The following is a 21,460-nucleotide window of genomic DNA, read 5'->3' as shown; positions in this document are numbered from 1 at the left end:
ATACTGATATGCGTCTGCGTTGCCATCACATTGGAAAGCACATCGGCGACCAGTTTCGTATAATATAAGCAAGTCTAAGAAGAGTATCGTGAATACTCCTACAGCCCTCCTAATTTCTGGTAGATGGTGTAGATGGTCTGTGTTTGTCAATTGCCGGTTCGTGCATGAATGAGCGAGAGGCTTCCAATACGAATAAGTATACGCGAAGCAGTTGCCGAACATTGACACTGATAGATAAACAGGAGGAGGGAAAGGCAGGGATGTTAACCAGAAAGGGGTTCCAGTTGGCTACCCTGCACTGGGGAAGAGGAATTAGGGGACACTGATAAGCTTACAATTATTTAGTGAACCAAAGTTCATGATAAAAGTACCCACCGACGTGCTGGTGGTAACCGCGTAAGGAACTTTGTCCATAAACTCTCGGAAGGTTCATCCCAGATTATAAGTTTCTCTTGCCGCGTGCACATCAAGTGTCTGTACGCACCTTATTAAATAATTACAGAGCGCTTAGTGCCGCTATTGTAATAACTAGTAATCACACTTGTACCATTATCATTTTGGCTTTCCTGTCTCACAGGATTCTCAGAATTGTTTTTAACTGAAAAACTTGATTTTTGTTTTGTATTTTTTTTTGTTTTCTGAGGTCGACCAGCCGACCTCAGCCTCACAATTTGAGGTTGAGTGAGGTCGCCAGTGACCTCAGGAAAAGTGAGGTGAGGGCGTCTCGGGAGACCTCAACCTCAGCTGATGAGGTTGAGTGAGATCAGCAAATTTTTTTTTTTTTGAGGTTGAGGTGAGATCGATATTTTTGAGATCAAATGCCCACCTTTGGTACTGGGAAAGTGAGGGGTCTGCCACCGAGCCACTCCTTGTTCCTTCGTGAGCTGCAAAAAGTTGCTTCGATGAGCTAGTTCACAGATAATATATAGTTAGTAAACGTTACTGATGACCTAGCGAAATAGACGAAGTCTAGATAGCAGAGTTTTGCAGACGTTTCTGATATCAACTCCCACTATACGCGTACATAATAGGAGCGTCACAAGCATTGTTAACGTCGAGTTCTGTAAGCAGCAATGCCCTGATGTGAGGAAGCGATCTTCAAGGTGAACAGAGGCCAGCTTCAGTCGTATCTGGCTCTTGCTCGTCGGCGGCATCCGTGGTTGGGTGACTGCGTGCATGTTACTATACCTGTCGGCACCGGCAGGGACGTTTTTATTCCTTCTTGTGACCCACCAAGTTGTTTAGTTTGCATCCCGGAGCTGCCGAAAGAGGCGTCCTGTGATTCCTAATGCTCTCATGCAGTAACCTTTAAGATATACTATTACCAAACTAACGCAGTGTTAAGTTCCGGTGGTGGGCCATACTATAGTATGGCGCTTTATACAGGCCCTGTATAGTCCCTGTATGCAGGGACGAGTTACGTGGTTTTGCGAAAAGTAAACAAATGATAAAAAGCACGTGGTCTTAAGATTCGCTTCCTTTGGTCGTGGTTTGCGCCTGCGCATCAACTCAAGAGAAAATTATCGGGCGCGTACGTACTATCAGCAATGAATGAAACGCGAGCAAGACAAGTGAGGTATCGATACAAAAACGCCAACATATTAGCTCCTGGAGAGGAAATAAAAGCAAGGTTGATAGACACTTCTGAAGAATTAGTCTTCACACCTTCGAAATTAAAATATCCTGAGCAGATATTGAGCTTCCCTTTGCTAAGAGCTTCGTATTTTGCTGTCCACGGCTCAGTTGTCTTGTTCGCGTTTCATTTCTTGCTGACAGTGCATACTACACCGGTATGTCTTGGGACTTTTTAACGCCACATTCATAACTTTGTGCTTTGGTTCTCACCTAAATAAGACCGACAGCCTTCAGGCACTGTTACAAGCTTAAATACACAGTTTAGTTTTAAACAAACTGTGCGTCTCGAATTCAATTCGTCCTGGGAGTCCGAAAAGCGAGCTTACTGTGAAGTTTCGGTTTCGGTTTATGGGGGTTTAACGTACGTCCCAAAGCGACTCAGGCTATGAGAGACGTCGTAGTAGAGGGCTCCGGATAATTTAGACCACCCGGGGTTCTTCAACTTGCGCTGACATCGAACAGTACACGTGCCTCTGTAGCATTTCACCTCCGTCGAAATGGGACCGGCTGGGCCTGGATCGAACCCGCGTCTTTCGGGTCAGCAGTCGAGCACCATGCATAACCAATGAACCACCGCGGTGGCATACTGAGAAGTAATCCAGGCCGTATTTGGTTTGGTTTATAGGGGTTTAACATCCCAAAGCGACTCAGGATATGAGGGACGCCGTAGTGAAGGGCTCCGGAAATTTCGACCACCTGGGGTTATTTAACGTGCACTGACATCGCACAGCACACGGGCCTCTAGAATTTCGCCTCCATCGAAATTCGACCGCCGCGGCTGGGATCGAACCCGCGTCTTTCGGGCCGGCAGCCGAGCGCCATAACCACTCAGCCACCGCGGCGACACCAGGCCGTATTATGAGCGAAAATGAGCAACGCTGAGCACGTTCATAAGCCCTCCGTGAAGGTCCAACCGCTTCGTAACTCTTTCTCAGCCATTAGTTACGGTTCACTACACCAAAGATTATTACTTACGTTCTGCAGGGCTTGAACTTTCGCAGAGAAAAAAAACGATTAGACTCTTCCGCGTGACCGTTAATGTGAACTTCTTTGATTTTGCCGCTTACATTATCCTCCAAACGTGACAGCCTTCGAGGTATGTTTCCGGTTCCAGCTTTGGCACCATTGCCCCCTTATTGTGAGCTTATCCATTGAGACAGTTATTTCGCAGAAATACGACTTAGTCAAAGCAAGCGCATGGGCATGAAGTTGAAGACAACAGGGCAGGGCGTTATTCACGCTTAGAGAAGACAAAGGCTCAACAAGGACACGGGACTGGGGCTGCTATGTCTATGTTGTGCCATTTGCCGTGTCGTTTTGTGCAAAACAAAACAAACAAAAATTAGAACAAAAAAAATTTAGCAGTGGGACAACTTAGCAGGACAAAACTCCCAGCCGTACATCCGCACTGGCAACAAGTTAAGCTCACGGCTATCACTGCAGTATTCAGCGTCCCACGCCCGCAGTGCACCACACAACCGTAGCAGGCTCACAGTCGCTAAATGCAACAGGTTTCAGTAGAAACTGAGCGCATAACGAAAGGTGCCACGCAGATCTACACACAGCTGCGACGACGCTGGAAAGACAGAGGTTTGCTTGGTCGGGCATCACCTTAACTACAAGATAAGCAGTGCCCCTCTTGCTTCCAGTGATGGATAGACAGTTCAGAGTTCTCTGCTCTTATATCGCACTGCAGCCGTTGCTTTCCGGGGTTTCTCAACCCTCGATGATTTGTCCGGTCGACAGACGCTGCCAGAGTTCTGTCACGCGTCTACTCGTTAGATCTGGCCGGGTCCGCTCGCTTGACCACAGTGAGCTCAGAGCTGATCACACCAGCAAAAGCTGCACGAGGCACCGGGACGTCTGCTCACGCCCCCTGGTGGGGCGCTTCGTCGCCAATCAGCGGCAACCTCCCCCTGGCGAAGACCTGCTCCAGCGCCTGCGCCGAGGGCGCCAGGTGGAGCGCGAGCAGCTTCTCGGCGGCCAGCGGGTGCCAGTCGCCCAGCGTGCATCCCAGGTCCTCGTGCACCTCGTAGTAGTGGCAGCGCTTGGTCAGCCGCATCGAGGGCACCAGCTCGTAGGCGTCCACGTGGCGGCACTGCTTCAGCAGCAGCAGCAGCCCTGCGCCCAGGCGCCGCTTATACGTTTGCACCTTCTACATATCGACCACAACACGAGAGCATTTCACGGCTATAGTCGTATGCAAGTCAAGAAGGAGGCGGCTTTTTCCCCGTCAATGGAACCGCTTCCAGCCGATAGCGTCGGCCGATTCTCATGAACCTGCTAGCTGCAGTAGCACAGCATTGCAGGGAGTGGCGTGACAATGCAAAGAGGGGACTATCTCCTTTCATCCCCCACTCCCTGCATTGTCACGCTGGCAGGTTCACGAGAATCGGCCGACGCCATTGGCTGGAAGGAGGTCTTTTGACGGGGAAAAGCCGCTTCGTTCTTGAGTTGTATACGTGTATAGTATAATACACTATCGCATTTTCGTTCAACTCTATTTCATTCCTTTCTGTGCCACTTCATTCGACTGGCGGACTCTGGAAATAGCGGTGACGCGGCCCTTGAGCCCAATAAATCAAAACGGAATAAATTAAATTAGAATAATTTTCTTATAATATGCCTACTAGGCTGTTTTGATTAGAACAGAACGAGGAAATGGAAAAAGCGAGGCTTCCGGAAAATGTATGTGCAACCTCCCCCCATCCCCAGTGCAAGCTCTCCTATGTTCCCAGTTATGCTTGACGGCAGAAAAAGTGGGAATATTTGAGAGAGACAGCGAGCGAGCATACAGAGCTTCAGATGCGTGGGGGAAAAAAGAACAGATGAAATGACGCTTGTCGTGATAGGTCATTGCGCATTCAGTCAAGTATTTAATTACACTTTATCCGGTATTGAACATATATGCTACGCTGCCTATGTACCACTCCTCTCGCGTGTTCCTTCTGGCGTTTAGCTTTTCTTATCAGATTAATCTCATATGCGCAGCTTGGTTTCGAATATTCTCATTCCGATTTGCGTTAGACGAATGGTGCTACTTCCACCTTTGGTTTTTCTCTGAATTATGTCTATTTCCAGCTGACAGGAAAACCAAAACCCAAAGTGGGTGTCATTGGAATCCGGTGCCGCGGTGCTGTGGTAATGACGACCTCGCTTTGCGACGCGTCCAACATTTGGTTGCGCATGAGCCGAAGCCACGACTTACGTTTCCAGTGCGTGAGCACTATAGTTCACTAGCAGAGTTGAGAAACCAGTTGTATGTGAGAAGCCTCAACCTCTGATCCTTTGACTTGACCTTGAACGCTGACCTTGATCTTGCATGCGGTTGCCATTGAGGCGGCGCTCCCTCAAGTGCTTACGCATGTCCTATACTTGGTTTAACTAAGTTAAAACCCCACCATTTTTTTGTCGTTTTTAAGCTCTTAGAGAAAAACGGTGTCTGCAGTGCCGGGGGTTTCTATGTAAATTGCATGTCATAGACAACTATATATGCTAGGCTTAAAAGTGCCGAACGGCACCACAATCTGTGCAAATTACGGATCCACTTTTGCCGGCAGTGTTCACGCACCGAGGAATCCGCTCGAGGGTGGGTTCCTGAGCACGGGCCCCGGGTTCTCGCCGTCCAGGAAGTGCCACGCCTCCCAGACCGACTCCGGGTGAAGCAGGTAGAAGGGCTCGTCGGGCAGCACCTCGCGTCGAAGCCAGTAGGCCGGGAAGAGGTCGAACTCGGGATGCTCCACCCACTGCGCAGAAATCACCGGGGTATACATCACGAAGCGCACTTCGGCCACTAGCGTCTTAATGCCACCCTTTCTTGGTGCGATATTCTCGGCGTCGATTTTTATTCAGACAGTCCTCGCACGGCGACAGCGCAAAAAAGAAAAAAAAGGTTCGTGACCAATCATCAGGCGATGAATGAAAACCCTGCGTCGCTGGTCAGTCCGGGAATCGAACTATTGACCTCTAATTTTGATATCTAGACACCAGCAAATTATAGATACTATACATAGCAGCTTCATCTTACCGGTACTCGCCTATGGGGAAGAAACGTGGAGGCTAACGAAAAGGGTTCAACTTGAGTTAACGAGCCGCCACGGTGGCTGAGTGGTTACGGCGCTCGGCCGCTGGCCCGAAAGACGCGGGTTCGATCCCGACCGAGGCGATCGAATTTCGATGGAGGCGAAATTCTAGAGGCCCGTGTACTGTGCGATGTCAGTGCACGTTAAAGAGCCGCAGGTGGTCGAAATTTCCAGAGCCCTTCACTACGGCGTCCCTCATAGCCTGAGTCGCTTTGGGACGTTAAATCCCCATAAAACAAAAACAAATCAACTCGAATTAACGACAGAGCAGCGAGCTACGGAAGAAAAAATGATAGGTGTAACGTTGAGAGACAGGAAGAGGGCAGAGTGGGTCGAGGATCAAACACGCATTAATGACGTCTTAGACGAAATCAAGAGGAAGAAATGGGCTTTGACGCAGCTCGTAATGCGAAGGTAAGGTAACCGATAGTCCTTAAGGGTAACAAACTGGATTCCAAGCGTAGCAGGGGCGGCAGAAAGTTAGGTGGGCGGATGAGATTAAGAAATCTGCAGCCATAGGGTGGCCGCAGCTGGCACAGGACATGGTTAATTTGAGAGATATGGGAGAGGCCTCTGTCCTGCATGGGGCGTAGTCGGGCTGATGATGATGATGCCTATACAGATATTCAGCTGCTTCCCTTACAGTTCGGGTGGTGAGAGCTGTCACCTTGTCAATATGTTCCGCTCCTTTTTCCAAGAGCGTTGCGGTAATTTTTTTTTCCAATTCCTGCCAAACTCCTCCACCAGTCCTCTAACTTCATATTGCATGCATTTCCTGCGCATTCACTTCAAATTTGCTGTTTTCAAACTTCCTATAACATCCCAGCCGTCATGGCCGCCTCGTGTATTGCAGGCTGGTCGGCCCTCGCACTTGACAACATGCTCCATTGTTTCCCTGTATTGCAAGCAGCGGCAGCAACTATTTAGCCAAGGGTCCATCAGTGCCACCACGCGCTAAGACGAGCTTCTGGTGTAGTTCAAGCAGAAGCTCTGTACATCAATATATGGCGCCATCACCCTGCGGCGCACTCGCCTTGTCGAGCGGTTGGTGGTCCCCGGACGGGTCCCAGGCCACCAGCGTCACGTTGCGGTACAGTGGCGAGTTGAAGAAGTCGAACTCGGGCCGAGCCAGCACCTGCGAGTTGAGCAGCCGCACCGTGGTGCGTCCTCCCACGTCGCCCTCGAAGCCAGCCGTGGGCGCGTCGTTGAAGCGGAGCACCGTCTCGTGGCCGTCTGCGGAAGACACGCGGGTCCCGCATCGCTCGCGGCAAGGACGGAGGGCATTGTGGCAAGCGTGTCGTCTTCGCGCAGACCCGGACAACTTCAGCCGAAACAAGACTATCAGGGATTTGAAACCGGATTCCCTGCCCTGCAAATTGGCTGGCGTCAGTGCAGCAGCCAGTCGTCGAAGTGATAGGAGCCAGAAGGCTGGTAAATCGTGAACTGACTTGAAACCACGGAAGCTAGTTTAATCCCGGTCTGTATATAGGTTCCGCTCGACGGTCGCGAGAGATGCGCGAGTGAGGCGCACACAATCGGATCCTTTGGACGGAACCACTCAAAATGTGTTCAAGGAAATGGCCACTGGTCACTAGCTCTTCGCTGTACTTAGGAATAACTGGACGCTAACAACAATTCCAGACTCTGAAGCTCCGTGAAAGCCTGTCCACAAGATGTAGGCCTCGCCACTGCATATCTTGCATGTCTTGTGTTACTTTCGTGTGAAAAGCGCCCTTTTTGGGCATTCCCAAAAAGTGCAGGTGCCACGTGGCTGGCACGCATTGTCGCAACACCCGCAGTCAATGGAACACTTAAGCCGCACGCCCTCACAGCCCTGGTATACGCGTACGAAATCATCGGAGAAGGCAAAAGGTGCAGCGCCATGCATCATCATACTCGCTCACCGATCTCTGGTCCCAGCCTGGAGCCGAGCATAGATCCTGCGCTGGAGACCAAGGCACAGCTGTTGAAATGGCTCGCGTAGAAGTCAGCCGCTGGGAAGTATCGACCGTAGCCCATCCGCCGAAACGGTTCCGTGTCCCTGTTACACCGAGGGAATTGAAAATAGCTTCACTCGGCCCTCAAAGACGAGCGCACGCACAGGTACAGGTAACATTTACATAAAGGCAAAATGATTGCGGGAGATGGCCCGTCAGTGCCAGAACGTTTATTGCATCGTAAGCCACAGTAGAGAGTCGTGTCGCTTTGTGGTATAGCGATGACACCCAAATAACAAGCAATAGAGGCGCTAAAAAAATTCGTTGGAGGCACTTAGGTATCTCTGAACTGCGGGAAGGCGAAAGCCGTTTGCGACTCATTGCACTGCAAAAAGACAACGAGCGCGCACGACAAATGGCATGTGCTATGGCTGCGACAGTAGCACAAGGACTGTGGCGTACGTTGATGAAAGGGCCCGTTGTACTAGAAATGCACTGATTTGCACTCAGTGCACTGACTTGAATTTACCGCGCTTGAATTCATTTCACGACAGAGGAGAAGAGCAGCTGGCGCGAGCGTGGCGCCACGTGACCTAGGTGGAGATGTAACGGACGGACGGTCACCGCGAGTATGAGCTATTAAAGGCTATCGCCTTAAATGTCTAAAAGCTTACTCTTTATCGAGCGAACTGGATACAACTCTAGAACACAGCGGTAAATTAATGCCCCTCAAAGGAGTACTTCAAGCCAATGACGTCCATCGATTGGCGGTTAATCAGGTTAATCCATGTTAATTCCAAGCTTGCACCTGCCAGCCCCATGCTATTTCACGGTAGCAGGTGCAAGGAGATTAACCGCAACGTTAGGACACTCGGTCGACGCCATTGGTTGGAGGGCATACCTTGAGGCGCATTCGCCGCTGCGTTCTTGAGTTGTATCTGACTATAGAGCTCGCAAAACCAAACTCGGCGGAAGCCAAGATGACAAGCGCAGACGTCACTCGTTGACTGAAAAGCGCCTTACGTCAGGGAACAGTTTACACGTCGGACATTTCGGCTCCCTCAATATCGTGCCACGACTGCTCTAAGGAAAAAAAAAAACACCTTAATCGCCTTCGTGCGCGTGTAATCTGATGCCACTAGGCTCGATTACACCGTGTACGTATCTGCGCGTCATAACAAAGATGGGAAAAATAAAAACCAAACACGAAGCGTCGGACAACGTGGTTCAAAAGGGCCTTGAAACACGTTTCCTGGCTCATCGCAGCGTTTCAAACGCTTGCCGTCCTTCGTGGCCTATGCTTTTTGCCTTATTGTATGTGACTGATACACGCTGATTTTTCTAGTCTCAAGGAAGTCAGAGCAGCCGTTTATTTCGCAGCCTGTGTCAGGAAGTGCATTGAGCTGCTGTCCATCCTCATTCCTTCACACGACATTCGAGACGACAGCCCGCAGTGCACTACGCGACACAACTATTACCCCCCCTCCCCCTCAGCAACACTTGGAAAGCACTTCGGAGCTCATCCACACCTCGGAGTCACCATTCAGCGGACTCCGGGTCCCGCTATGGTTTGAAGAACCAGTTGGCACGTGCCTTGGCCTGCGACGCTATATACCGTCCACCCCTTCCGCGTTCCGACCATTATGACCTTCAAACGCGCTGAAACCTTTTGAAGGATCACCACAAGGACATCTTCACAGACCTGACACTCATCCGATACACCTTATACGCACACCATACTTCCATTTCGTGAGACAGTACAGCAGGCATACTGGCGTGGGATGCTCAAATTCAGTCATTCGATCCCTCCTCACTGACCACTGCATGCACTACAATACACCGCACAATCCAGATCATTCTATGGCTAAAAATACTGCGGGGGATACGCTGGTAACACCAAACAATTTGGCGTCTCTCATAGCCTGAGTTGCTTTAGGACGCTAAACCCCCATAAACCATAAACTAAGAAATTTTAGGACTGCTCGCACATTCAAGCCGTCCTCGCCCAGTGCCTGTTATCGCAAAATACTTGCGCGAAACAGCCCCATTTCGGGGGCCGAATTGGCTCCCTGCACCGCCCCATGCGCTTCGCATACTATGAAGCGCTAGTTAAGCAACGTCAAAAAGCTACCCTCGTTTCTTAACACAAGACTTGATGTTTTTTTCGCTCTCTGCTGCAGAACGGTTGCTGCTGCACGCCGCTGAGTAAGGATGCGGGCTGAAATAGTTGAGAAGTCTTATTTCAGTTACCACGCTGCGTCGCCGGATTAAAAGCTACGTAAAAAGAAGGCGACGAACGTGCCATCGTAAACGTTTCTAACAACTGATTCAGTGAAGAAATCAAAATCAAGGATAAAACAGGAAAGTCGGCATGGGCAGACAGATGCGAAATCACCCTACATGTCGGCTGCACACGCGTGCTTATCTTATTGCCTCACTAACTCGAAACCGCAGAGCATCAAGCAATTAGCCTTGCACCAAGTCTGCGCTCTCGCGTTTTCTTTTTCTTTACCAGGCTGGGTGTCCTTGCTTTCTGCACCGCCCTTATTATTTCTATTTTTTTTTCTTCCGTTGCGTCGCTGGAAGTAACGTGTTCCAGTGGTTGGTTTCCCAGTGCGAGAACACTGAAAGATAGGAGGACGTCACTCTCGCAAGAGAAAAGGCAAACAAGACTCGGTACGGTCGCGCATGATCAGCCGCTGATTGCGCGCGCGTTTCCCGAGCTGCGGCGGTCGTCCCTGCATCATGTACACAGTTAATCCACAGTCCCGTTTTTTCTAGGCTGCTATAGTAGTTCAGCAAGGCGGAAATTTGGGCGAGTTGGTAAGTGTTCATTTTCGCTCTCAGCGCAACACGAAAGGGACACAAGACGAGGGCATTGCCGTATCTTGCCTGCAATCAGCTCTCAGGAAATCTTGCCATGAAAGGACGCGAGAGAGCATTTTGGCACAAACAGGCAGGTTACGTGTGAACGGGTACCCTGATCAACTCATTTCCAGGGCAGCGGAGAAACTTCTTAGGCAGCTCAAGAATGGGGCTCAACCGAAAGAAGGCAAAAAGAAGAAAAAGCCGGCTGTGGTCCCGTATGCACACTGCTTGACACATGGGCTGAAAAAAGTTGCGGGCAGATACGACGTTGATGTCGTCTTTTCTGCACCTAGAAAACTTAGCGCAATGTACAAACAGGTCAATCAGAGGCACTACGGCAAGAGCAAGAGGAATGCTTGTCAGGTGCGTCATGTGTCGCCATCTATACCTTGCGAGGTAGGGGTGGTATACCAGGTCCCCTTCTCCTGCGGTGCCATGTACATTGGCCAGACTGGCAGGTGCGTTAACAAACGCTTGATGGAGCATGAAAACAGCAGGAAAAATGACCCCCTGTCTCACACAGGCTCCCACAGCAGGCAATGCCAATGCAGGCATGAAAAGGATCATGCAGAAAGAACTAAAGGGGACTCCCTTGCCCAGGCGTCTTTCCAGTGCAAAAAGTGCCAATGTGTTCCCGATTGCATGAACACGTGAATCCTGTTCCGACATAACAATAAATTAACACGCGAGGTAATGGAAGCTTTTTATATTCACCACAACGGCACAAATTGTATCAGCAGCCATTCCATAACGTTATCCGAGAGGGAATTGACCTATCTGACCTCCTACGTGCCTTCCAGATAACTTTTGTTGATTGATAAGTAGTTCACTGTTTGTATTTATACGCTTTTCGTTCTTCAATAAAAAACCAGTTGATAGTCAGCGCCTGTTTGTGCTAGTCCTTCGTCTTGTGTCCCGTTCGTGTTGCGCTGAGAGCGAAAATGCTATAGTAGTGCCAGGAGGAAATGGAAAGCTCGAAAGACGAGCAATCCGCACCGTCAACGAATGATGTTCGCAGGGAACTAAGCGCTGTCCAGACTCGGTCGCATCATCGCTGTGCCTTGTGCGTGCAAGGTCGGGCATATTACCGAGGCGTATGCATTTTGCACACGCCGCCCACATCATCTGAGGCACGAGAAAGTGCCGATTCGGAAATGACCGATTAGCGTCGAGCAGCCATTGCTTACAGCCACGGGCGAAGTCAACGCAGGACGACTTGCATGTATACGGGGCGAGTTTTTAAATGATGAAAGGAAAAAAAAAAGAGCAAAAGTGCGGAGATGTAAACTGCGTCGGTGGCGCCATCCATGGTCACTACGTGGAAAGAGTGCGATCCCGGTCTCGCCACCGTATATGCTTTCGACCCACTGGCGAGCGCTATAAAAGGTTGAGGAGGCGCTGTGGGTCACGTGATGCGTACGTCATGTGGCAATATTTCAGTCGTGTTTTATTTGCAAATTTGCTCAACGTAATCAGCTACTGGCCACGCTGTTTCTATAGCGTGTTGCACAGAGCAGGTTGTTTTAAGAAGTAATGAAAATTAAAGGAATTTATTTGGCAAGACGTGCACCCATTCCACAAGAACTGCTGCCCGCGCACCGACGGACACTTTTGAAAAGATGCGAAGCCTGACTTCCCTCTATATTTGCGTGTTTCGAAGCCATGCACTTTTCAAGACATGTGCATCGGACAGACTGGCCACATTCTTGATGACTGACTTTTCTATAGAATAAATCCATGCACGACTTTCAGTAAACGACTACAGGGGACCGAGAAATCGGCAGCCACCTCATTTTTGCTGTGCAGAATTTCCATCATGAAGCTTTTTTTTTCCCTTTTAAACGATATATTTATTGCCTGAGGGCATACAGGGGTATGTAATGATAGCTGAAAGAAAATGGTGCTTTAATGCATGGAAAAAGGTTGGCCGATCTAATGAAGTCGAGGAGAACGCGATGATGCGGTCCCTATGGGTCCAAGGAGTATATATGACGAAGGAATATTGTTCGGCGAGAGACCCGCTGCTGCCAGGTGCAGGATTATCGTCCGGAAAACCCATAGCAAATGGTGCATATCGGCATCAGTATTGCCGGTTTTGAAGATTGGACACCCGAAGAGGGGATAATATAAGTCCCGAAATTTAGGCCACTTTCGAGTTATTGCTGGAGTGAAGGCAACCCCAATCCGGATCATCTGAAGCGCAACCACCTCTGCACGTGTAAAACCGCGCGGGACGGTTACCGCAATGAAGGCATGCGAGCACGTGTGCTCCTTTCTCGTTAAAAAGAGGTTGGCATCATCGAAATTTTTGAGCCGAGGCACTGAAGTGGTTGGTGTGGCTTGGCGTGCCGCAGAATCTGCACGGCTTTGGGAGATCAGGAGGAATTCACTCGATACGAATTGGCTGCGGGATACGAGCCACCGGACGATGGATGCTTTGGCAAATTTCTGAACTGCGACTCACGCGTCGGAGTAGGCGTGTTGCTTGAAATGCGTCGGTGCGGATGACGACGTAGGCCGTATATATAGGGAGCCACATGGGAATGGCGGCCACAGAGCAAAGCGCCTCTTGAGCTCACCACAAGGGAGTAGGGAGGTTACGGTAGTCGAAATCTGGATGTCTTATTAAGGGCAAGCTTGCAAGGGAAGTAAACGGCAGTTGCTTCTTAGGCTTGGATGCTTGTATCTGTGTAGACCACGATGAAGCCATTCTACAGCTGAGCATCTTGTTCCGCAATTCGGTTGTGAAGTGACAACGCCGCATGAGTTGATGTTGGTCGACTCATGCGGCGTCGTCTCTCCGCGACAGAATTACGCAAAACAATGTAGAAAGTCGAAAAAAATTACACCGCAAAATAGACGCTTCGACTGCGAAAGGGTACTTCGGACCAGCAGTAAGTTGGTGAAACTGGTAGATATGTCTCCGGCGCTCGCTATAAAAAATGCGCGAAATTATCCTCCGCAAAAAAAAAGTATATACCGCAAGCAAGTATGAAACAAGGAAAACTATGGAAATGGGCGTGCTGGCACACCATACATAGAGGACGAACCACTACTGCCAAGGTAAGTCATTGGTACACTGCTCTGGAACTGCGAGCACCGCAGTGGGGTCGAGGCAGAGGTCGCGTGTCAAGCGCGCCACGGAGACATAAGTGCACTAATGAGCGTTGCAGCGCGAGCGTCAAAGACGGGCGATTTTCGAAGTGTGCAAGATGTCCAAAATTTGTTGGCCCCAGGTCTGAGGGTAATTGAGTTTTTGAAATTCCAAAAACTAATACGGGTATTACTAACGGTCAGCTACAATCTCCAATTGAAACCAGGTGGTTAACTGTAAAAGTAAAAAGCCAAGTACAAAAAATATTGTAATGACCTTATTAGTTAACATGATGCACCTTTTTTCTGATGTTCTCCAGCACAGGTACTATGCCGAAGAAGCCTCCTCCAATATGACGTCCTTCATATAGTTAACAGCCGTTTCCGTAATTTGTTGGTGCCGCCAAGTAGCATGTTAGCGCAGCACAGCTTGTATTTACCTACCACGTTTTCTGGCTCACAACTTCCTCTCCATATTTTTACGAGGACACCACCGTGTCGTATGGTGGGCCCGACACAGCTCCATTCCAGCTCGAGATTCGTTAAGACTACTCGACTCCACTTTCGCAATCTACCGTCAACCACGCCGCCAGTGACTTCATCGATCACGTATCGGCGACATTTCGCGACTTTCGAACACATCTGGTGAATTTATTTTATCCCTCATGGGAGACTGCTCCTTCATGTGCCGCATTCGCCGATGCTCGTCGCGATATGCTCGCGGCCTATAGGGCGCTGGGCATACTACCGGACTCCATCAAGACGCTATTGTGGCCGCAGGGCAGTGCGCGCACTCGTGAGCGAACATTGGTGAGCCTCTGTGCATTCCTCGAACACACGGGCTTGACGTCCCGTCTGTTCTCCGTCAGGTAGTTACACGCAGTGACCGAACGCTCCGCGAGTTCTACCTTCAACGATTAATAACTAGACGCCCCACTCCAGTTGTAACAAGCACAGTGCTGTGCGCGTGTGTGATTCAATTCCTCTAAAATGAACTAATCACGCGCACAACCTGGACACATTTCTTGTTGTGTAAATAGTTTGTACATATTACTTCTCCCCCTATCCTCTCTTCCTGTCCCCTCACCTCTTTCATTTCATTTCTCCCTTCTGCCTGCTATCCTTTATTTCCGCTGCCCCAGCTCAGGTGCTTCAGTATCGATGGCAGATGCCGGGGCTAGCAAAAATCTTTTCCTTCCTTTTTACTATTATTTTAATAAACAACCACTACCACCACCACTCATGGGAGACTGCGTGAGCTTGTGAATTTCGATAGTTGTACCGCTCAGCAGTCCGCAGATACGGAGTGTTTCGCGACCTGCACGACTAAGTGAGTTTTGTGCCGATTTCTGAGCGACAACGTCGAGACTGGGCGTGAGTGCAGAGCATACCGTTGCAGCATGCGCATGCGCAATGCCTTGGCTCCAGCCAGCAGCTGCTGTGGCGGCGCGAAGCGGGACGGCTTGCGTCCGCTCGGCCGCACCCCGTAGCGGTCTGTCGCCGGCCGGCCCCCGGCGCCTACGGGCCGGACGCTGTCCCACTGGGCGCGGCGCATTTGGCGCACCAGCTGCGTGCGGTACGCCTCCACCTGCGCGAGGACAACTTCTCCATGCGTCTGCTCTAGCCTCCGACCTGCTCAGACAGCTGCGAAAAAGCACGTGTAGCCAGACAGAAGAAGGACACACTTATACAGAAATAGCCTGCTTGCCGCACGGACATGGGCCCAACTGTAACTAAGAAAAGTAGAGATGTGGGGAAATTTGAAGTTTCGAATATGAATCGAATATTTTTGTTAATAATTCGAAAGCATTACTTATCGCATTACGAGAAAAGCCGGCGGCGCGTATGTATGTGTGTACTCGCATGTGGTAAAGAAACCAATAGCGATGGCAAGAAAAGAGCAGGCCATCAGCAAGCGGCCGTATGACTCACACAGCAAGCCACCGCCACTTCAGACAGTCCTATACATGTCTGTCTGTCTGTTGTTGTTGTGTTGTTGTTGCCAGGAAGAAAGAAAAGGAAAGTGCACAGGCCTGCCCACTGGCTCAAGCCGAGCCACAGTCGCTACCACGTGCAGATAGTAGGAGAGTTAAAACATGGGATAGGAAGACAGGATAGAAAAGACGCGCGGTGTAATAACCCAGGCCGATCCCGGAGGCAGTGCAATACCGGGCCAACCGGTGGCGGAAGTGAAGCATCCTTCAAACTCTCCGCCACATTTCCAAAAATATATGGGGTTAAAATGGGACCCGGATCAGATATTCTACGGGTCCCAACCCATCTCTCAACAAAATATGCCTATACATGTCGTTCGTCTATGTATACTCACCACTGGCCGACTTCCATGTGGCGCCAGTTTTCCCGAGATTCGTACCAAAATTGTGACGCAACCATTTGTCGTACAGCGTCCCGGATGGTGTCATGCGCGCGTGTGTGCGGGTGGGTATCACTGCAACTAGGGAAAGTAATGTTTTCGCATTCCCACAAATAAGCGGTCTTAATCAGTCTCTGCCGAATTTTTCGGTTGATATTCGATTCGAGAAATTGATATCCGAGATTTTCCGAATATTACAAAATTTGCGAATATTTGGCAGCAGTCGAATTTATCGCCGACTTTCAAAGTCGACAGGTAGCACCGCACATTAGAATAATAATATAAAAATTGCGAATATTCGTCAATAGTAGAATTTCTCGCCGGTTTTCATACGTCCTCAGGTAAAACCGCGCATTGGAACGGTATAAATGTTTCATAAGTTGCGGTAAAGTTATATGTTTCATTGCAACGTTACATTAACGTTGTAAATTACCATATACACGGTATATGTTATATCTAAACCATTAGTTTAACGTTCAGATAAAGCACTATTCTAATGCTGACTAGCAGCACATCGCAACTAAATCGCTTACATTGTGCCCGCCATAGACTGCGTGAATAGACCTATTATTTTGTTAGAAAACTTCGCATGTTACCCGTTCGCCACTATCACTAATGGGACACCCCTCAAGCTTGACTCCATTGTATCATTTCGGAGGTGAGTGAGTGCGCAGCGATTGTCCGGACCCCGTAGAGTATCTTTTACGGGTCCAATTGGACTTATTTTTGGAAATGTGGCGGAGTGCTTGAAGGATGCTTCACTCCCGCCACCGGTTGGCCCGGTATTGCACTGCCTCCGGGATCGGCCTTGTCTTTAGCGCGTCTTTACTATCCTGTCTTTCAATCCCATCTTTCAACTCTCCTTCTATCTGCACGTGGTAGCGATTGTGGCTCGGCTTGAGCCAGTGGGCAGGCCTGTGCACTTTCCTTTCCTTTCTTCCTGGCAACAACAGACAGACAGACGGAGGTGAGTGTATACGGGTTGCACGTTGTGTAGTATTGTGGAGCTGAAGAGTCATCCTCGTTGCTGGTGCTTGTAAAAGCGCTGAATAAATTGTCTACCGTCATATTGGCACGCCTGCATGCTCGCGCTGGGTTGCTTCAACGTTTCTGAAGCGAAATCTACATTGGCCATGGAACTCGCAATTTCGCCGTGCTCGCATTCCCACCGTGGTCGTACCGCACCACGTGACCAACAGCGTGACTGGTCACGTGACCAACCACGTGACAACAACTAGCCAGACAACCAGACGGACCTGGACTTGCAATCAAGATTAACCAAGGCTAACCTTAGCTTTCGCTACGTATATCCTGGCATAGCCGAGCTAAGCCGCTGCGAATTAAAAATTTTGAGAATGTTACGTTTATGCTGCTTAAATTTTTATTTAATGGTAGGAAAAGGCTATTTCAAATTTTAGTACGATTACAAAATTTTAGAAGAAAGCACATTACGAACATTGAATTAGCTTTTGACTAAAACAAAAGTGTAACATTGTTGTAATGTATCGGTGCTACTTGGCAAAACCCACTATGTGGTCAAATTATCCGGAGATCAAGTGCAAAGTTTCAGGAAAGCAGTGCAAAGGCGACCTCTTCGCTTCCATCTCCATTTATTAGCGCGTGGACCGGTCACATTCGGACGCCACTATAGGAATGGCCCTCATGCGAAATTGCGGAAGTGAGCTTTCTCGCATATCACACATTATATGAGAAAAACATGGCCGACCATCTGCTTCGAACAACGCGAAAGCGCGTACATTTTTTTTTTTCATTTTTTCCACAATGTGTTACATATATAATGCCTACATCCGTGACGTTCGTTCTGTCGCATTTACAACTACTCTAGCATGACCTCCGTCGTCTTGCTTTGGTCAACTGCCATATGCGGGAAGCCCCATTTGCGGAATTTCGGCCGGGACTCCCGAAGGGGGAACCGTGTCACGGTGTCGCTGCTGGAGCAAGTGATCGTGTAAAAATTCCGCTTATTCCACAGTGCCCTGTAGACCGTGCATGCGATAGCAGGCTTGACGACGATAGGAGGGCCCCTGTCGCTATGGCAAAATATGGCCTGGCTGCATAGTTTCGGTTTGTGAGCTTCACGACCAGTCCGCGGCGATGACTGCACATTCGGCAGGGGTCCGAACACAGCAGCGTTCCGCTTAGTTAATGATTCAAAGTTCAATTAATGATTTGTCGCAAGAGATTCCTCGGGAACAGCGACCTGGGTCTCACAAGCACCACCGGCAGATGTGTCTGAAACAGCCACCTGCAGCCACATCGGTTAAAGGCTGCGCCACTGCGCCAAGAGCGGCAAGAGGACTCCCCGCGATCTGTGAACGTGAAGTATAAAGAATGGCCAATTCCGCATAAATGAGCATGTAGGCTGAATTTAGGCGACAGAGACGGTGTACTTGAATGGGGGATTAAGCGTCAAAGAGAGAGCAGCATCCGGGTCTGCGAAGTGATGCGCAAAGTGGACCCCACGTCGCTGATGGGACCCATTAATTAACGCTTTCGCGTAATACTCTTAACGCGGAGCTTAATTACCTTCAATTTTTTTCGACTCGAATATTCGAAGACATTTTTTCTTCCAATTTTATTCGATTCGCATTCTAAACCTTCATTATTCACGCACCCTTAATGAAAAGTAGTCTAGGACGTGATTCGCCCGTTCCTCTTTGGATCCGGAGTACTCGAGTTCGAACCTGACCGCGGCGGCTGCGTTTTTATGGAGGCAGAACGCTAAGGCGCCCGTGTGCTGTGCGATGTCAGTGCACGTTAAAGATCCTCAGGTGGTCGAAATTATTCCGGAGACCTGCACTACGGCACCTCTCTCTTCCTTTCTTCTTTCACTCCCTCCTTTATCCCTTCCTTTACGGCGCGGTACAGGTGTCCAACGATATATGAGACAGATACTGCGCCATTTCCTTTCCCCAAAAAACCAATTATTATTATTCCTCTTTGACCTCATCTGTACTAATGCGGCTGTCAGCAAGCAAACTGTCAGTAAGTCCTACTGAAACGTTCCGTATATGAGCCGCTCGTATGGAATTGTGGGAGTACGGAGTCCATATAAAAAATTATATAGATATATATGCTTTCTATACCCTTTACATATAATTTTCACAATATTTCCATACGGTGTGCTGTGTTTCCATATGCGTTAATTGTCAGTTAAGTCCATATATCGACTCCGTAAATTCCACATGGCTTCCATATGAGCCATACGGAAAACATGTAACTATGGAACTCGTCATATGGGATGTCCTGGCCCCCGGAAGCCCTGCCACGGTTGCAGCCAAGCTCTCTGCGGCCTGCATTCATATATGACGCGTCGGCAGGGGAGGAATTATGGGTCTACCCCGTAGGGGCGGTACCATTTGAAGCATGTATTTCTTGAACTTTTTTCGTCCAAAAAATGTGCAGTTCAGCACGCCTTTTTTATGCAAAATTTATCGCTTTGGGCGAGGGCGACCGCCCCCCTCCGGCCCTTCCTTTCTATGCTCCCGTCCACCTCCTGTGTCAGCTCGAAATCTAGGCCAGCCAGAGAATTAATATGCTGACTCTGTAAAACATGTAGCACATTGTCATTAGCCGTCAAACTATATCTCCTCCACGTACGTATTACGCAGAGGGATTGTGATGAGCTTTGAGATGCGCATTTGAAATATGCACGCTACCGGCCCTCCGGTTAAAAAGACTCACGAGCTGAACATGTCCAGCTTTCTCGGGCAAAAATTTTGAAAATTCGAAATTTGTATGACACTGTTAAGGAAATATTGATGGTAATGGCACATTATTCTGATATGTAGCAAAATATTTCTTTTAAAGTGTTTCCATCGATCGCATCGAACAGTTAAGTCTGCCGTAGAAAACCAATGGGGAACGTTATGACGATAGCAAAAACGTGAATAGAAAAAAAAGATACAAGACTGCCGTCGGATGATATGCTGATATATTGATTGTTGTAGAGAAATCTTACATTATGAGAAAAAATTGCGCTCATAAACGGTTTCCCCGCTCAAAAATGCTTTTGTCCAGAATTGCTGGGTATGCGTTGGAGAGTGCTTTAAGTGATTGATTATAGACATACGGCGATTAAAACAGCATTGAAGATTGATATCGCAGCAAGCTAGAAGTGAAGTCGACGCAAGGCGTACGCTTTTTATGTACAAAAATTTATCTCCACTTATCCGTCAGCGTTTCTTCAATTTTTCTTATTTGTTTTTTCGTTACCACACATTTAAACAGTTAGTGCTTTGTACCACCATTTTTTTTTTGGCCGGGAAAACGTGTAAACTCCGCATTATGCAGCCTAAACGTAAAATTAATTAAAGCCAATCTTGTCTGATTTATTTTTTACCTAAGCACTGAGCCAACAACACCGTTTAAGCATGCGAGCAGTGTGTGATCAAACGTAATTCGAAAATTAATATAATGGCATCAAAAAAGGGGACGACGCCCAGACGTAGCAAAACTTACGAGTCCTCAGCCTCAGCGGAGTTCTCAGCAGAGAAGGTTGAGTCTATGAAAATGAGACGGGAAGACAGTGATAGCCATGCGTTTTCTGCTGCTGGAATTAAGTTGGCCCGGCAATTCGGTTGTTAGCATATATATACCGTTGACATGCTCTCCCTAGGACAATTGAAGACCGTTCGACAAGAACCTTTGCAAGTAGCTTGTCCTTGGGCAAGGGGGCCATCCTATGAGGCTGCAGCACCCCACCGCTCATCGAAGCGTTGCTGTTCCTTCTAGAGGCATCCGAGCGCCTTCGGGGTGCCACTGCTCGTGCTTCGGTGCTGCGTGGAGCAGCCCACCTCCAGTATTGACTCCATAGCAGCAGCGTGTAGGCCAACACTCCCAGCAGTGTCACGCACACGAATGCCCACACTGTGACCGCGAGCAACCTCATAGCGTGAATTTCACGCAAATTAGCTCACAACACATACATGGTTCTGTGATACACAAGACGATCCCGAGGGCGAGGGCTCCATGCGATGAATTCACTTCTCAGCATCTTCGCGTCGTCTACTTGAATAAAAACTCGACTGTATCCTGCGGCGTGCTCAGTCTTTGATGCAGTGAGTGCCCAAAGAGCCCAGGGCGTCCGTTTTTTTAAAAGCAGTAATGTTGTCGGTACTTTCATTACGAGCTCAATAATGCAAACGTCCCCAGAAAGTGTTTTGCCACATTAAAAGCGCCTTGGGCATCCTTCTCGCGCTCTTCGGTGTGCGCAGGATGGGTCGCATGCAAAACACAGCCTGTAAACAAGGTCCGCCGTATCGAGGCTGCGAAATACAGTCATTGCAGTGAAGGAAGTCGAAAGTTACTGTCACGACACATCAAGTTTGTTGACACCTTCTCGGCGATGCAGCGACGCTGTACGAAGAACGAAAACTTTCTCAACCTAAGCCGTACACAAAGTCAAATATAGCCATCGAAATCCATTAGCCGAACATGGCTTGCCTAAG

At 49.0% G+C, this 21,460-nt stretch overlaps 1 protein-coding gene across 1 annotated transcript; it reads right to left on the bottom strand.

Moving 5' to 3' along the window:
* Window positions 1-784: 784 nt before the first annotated feature.
* LOC144125895 (beta-galactoside alpha-2,6-sialyltransferase 2-like) lies at window positions 785-21,393 on the bottom strand. Its single transcript, XM_077659692.1, has 6 exons — window positions 20,656-21,393; window positions 15,007-15,203; window positions 7,622-7,758; window positions 6,751-6,950; window positions 5,207-5,381; window positions 785-3,756 (listed from the first exon to the last, which is right to left on the bottom strand). Exons 1-6 carry the CDS (start codon window positions 20,899-20,901, stop codon window positions 3,503-3,505), a joined length of 1,209 nt encoding a protein of 402 aa, XP_077515818.1. The 5' UTR covers window positions 20,902-21,393; the 3' UTR covers window positions 785-3,502.
* Window positions 21,394-21,460: the final 67 nt, after the last annotated feature.

The sequence above is a fragment of the Amblyomma americanum genome, chromosome 3 (assembly GCF_052857255.1).
Source record: "Amblyomma americanum isolate KBUSLIRL-KWMA chromosome 3, ASM5285725v1, whole genome shotgun sequence".
Lineage (NCBI taxonomy): Eukaryota > Metazoa > Arthropoda > Arachnida > Ixodida > Ixodidae > Amblyomma > Amblyomma americanum.
Note: the sequence above shows the minus strand (reverse complement) of the source record. Positions and strands in the feature narration are given on the sequence as shown.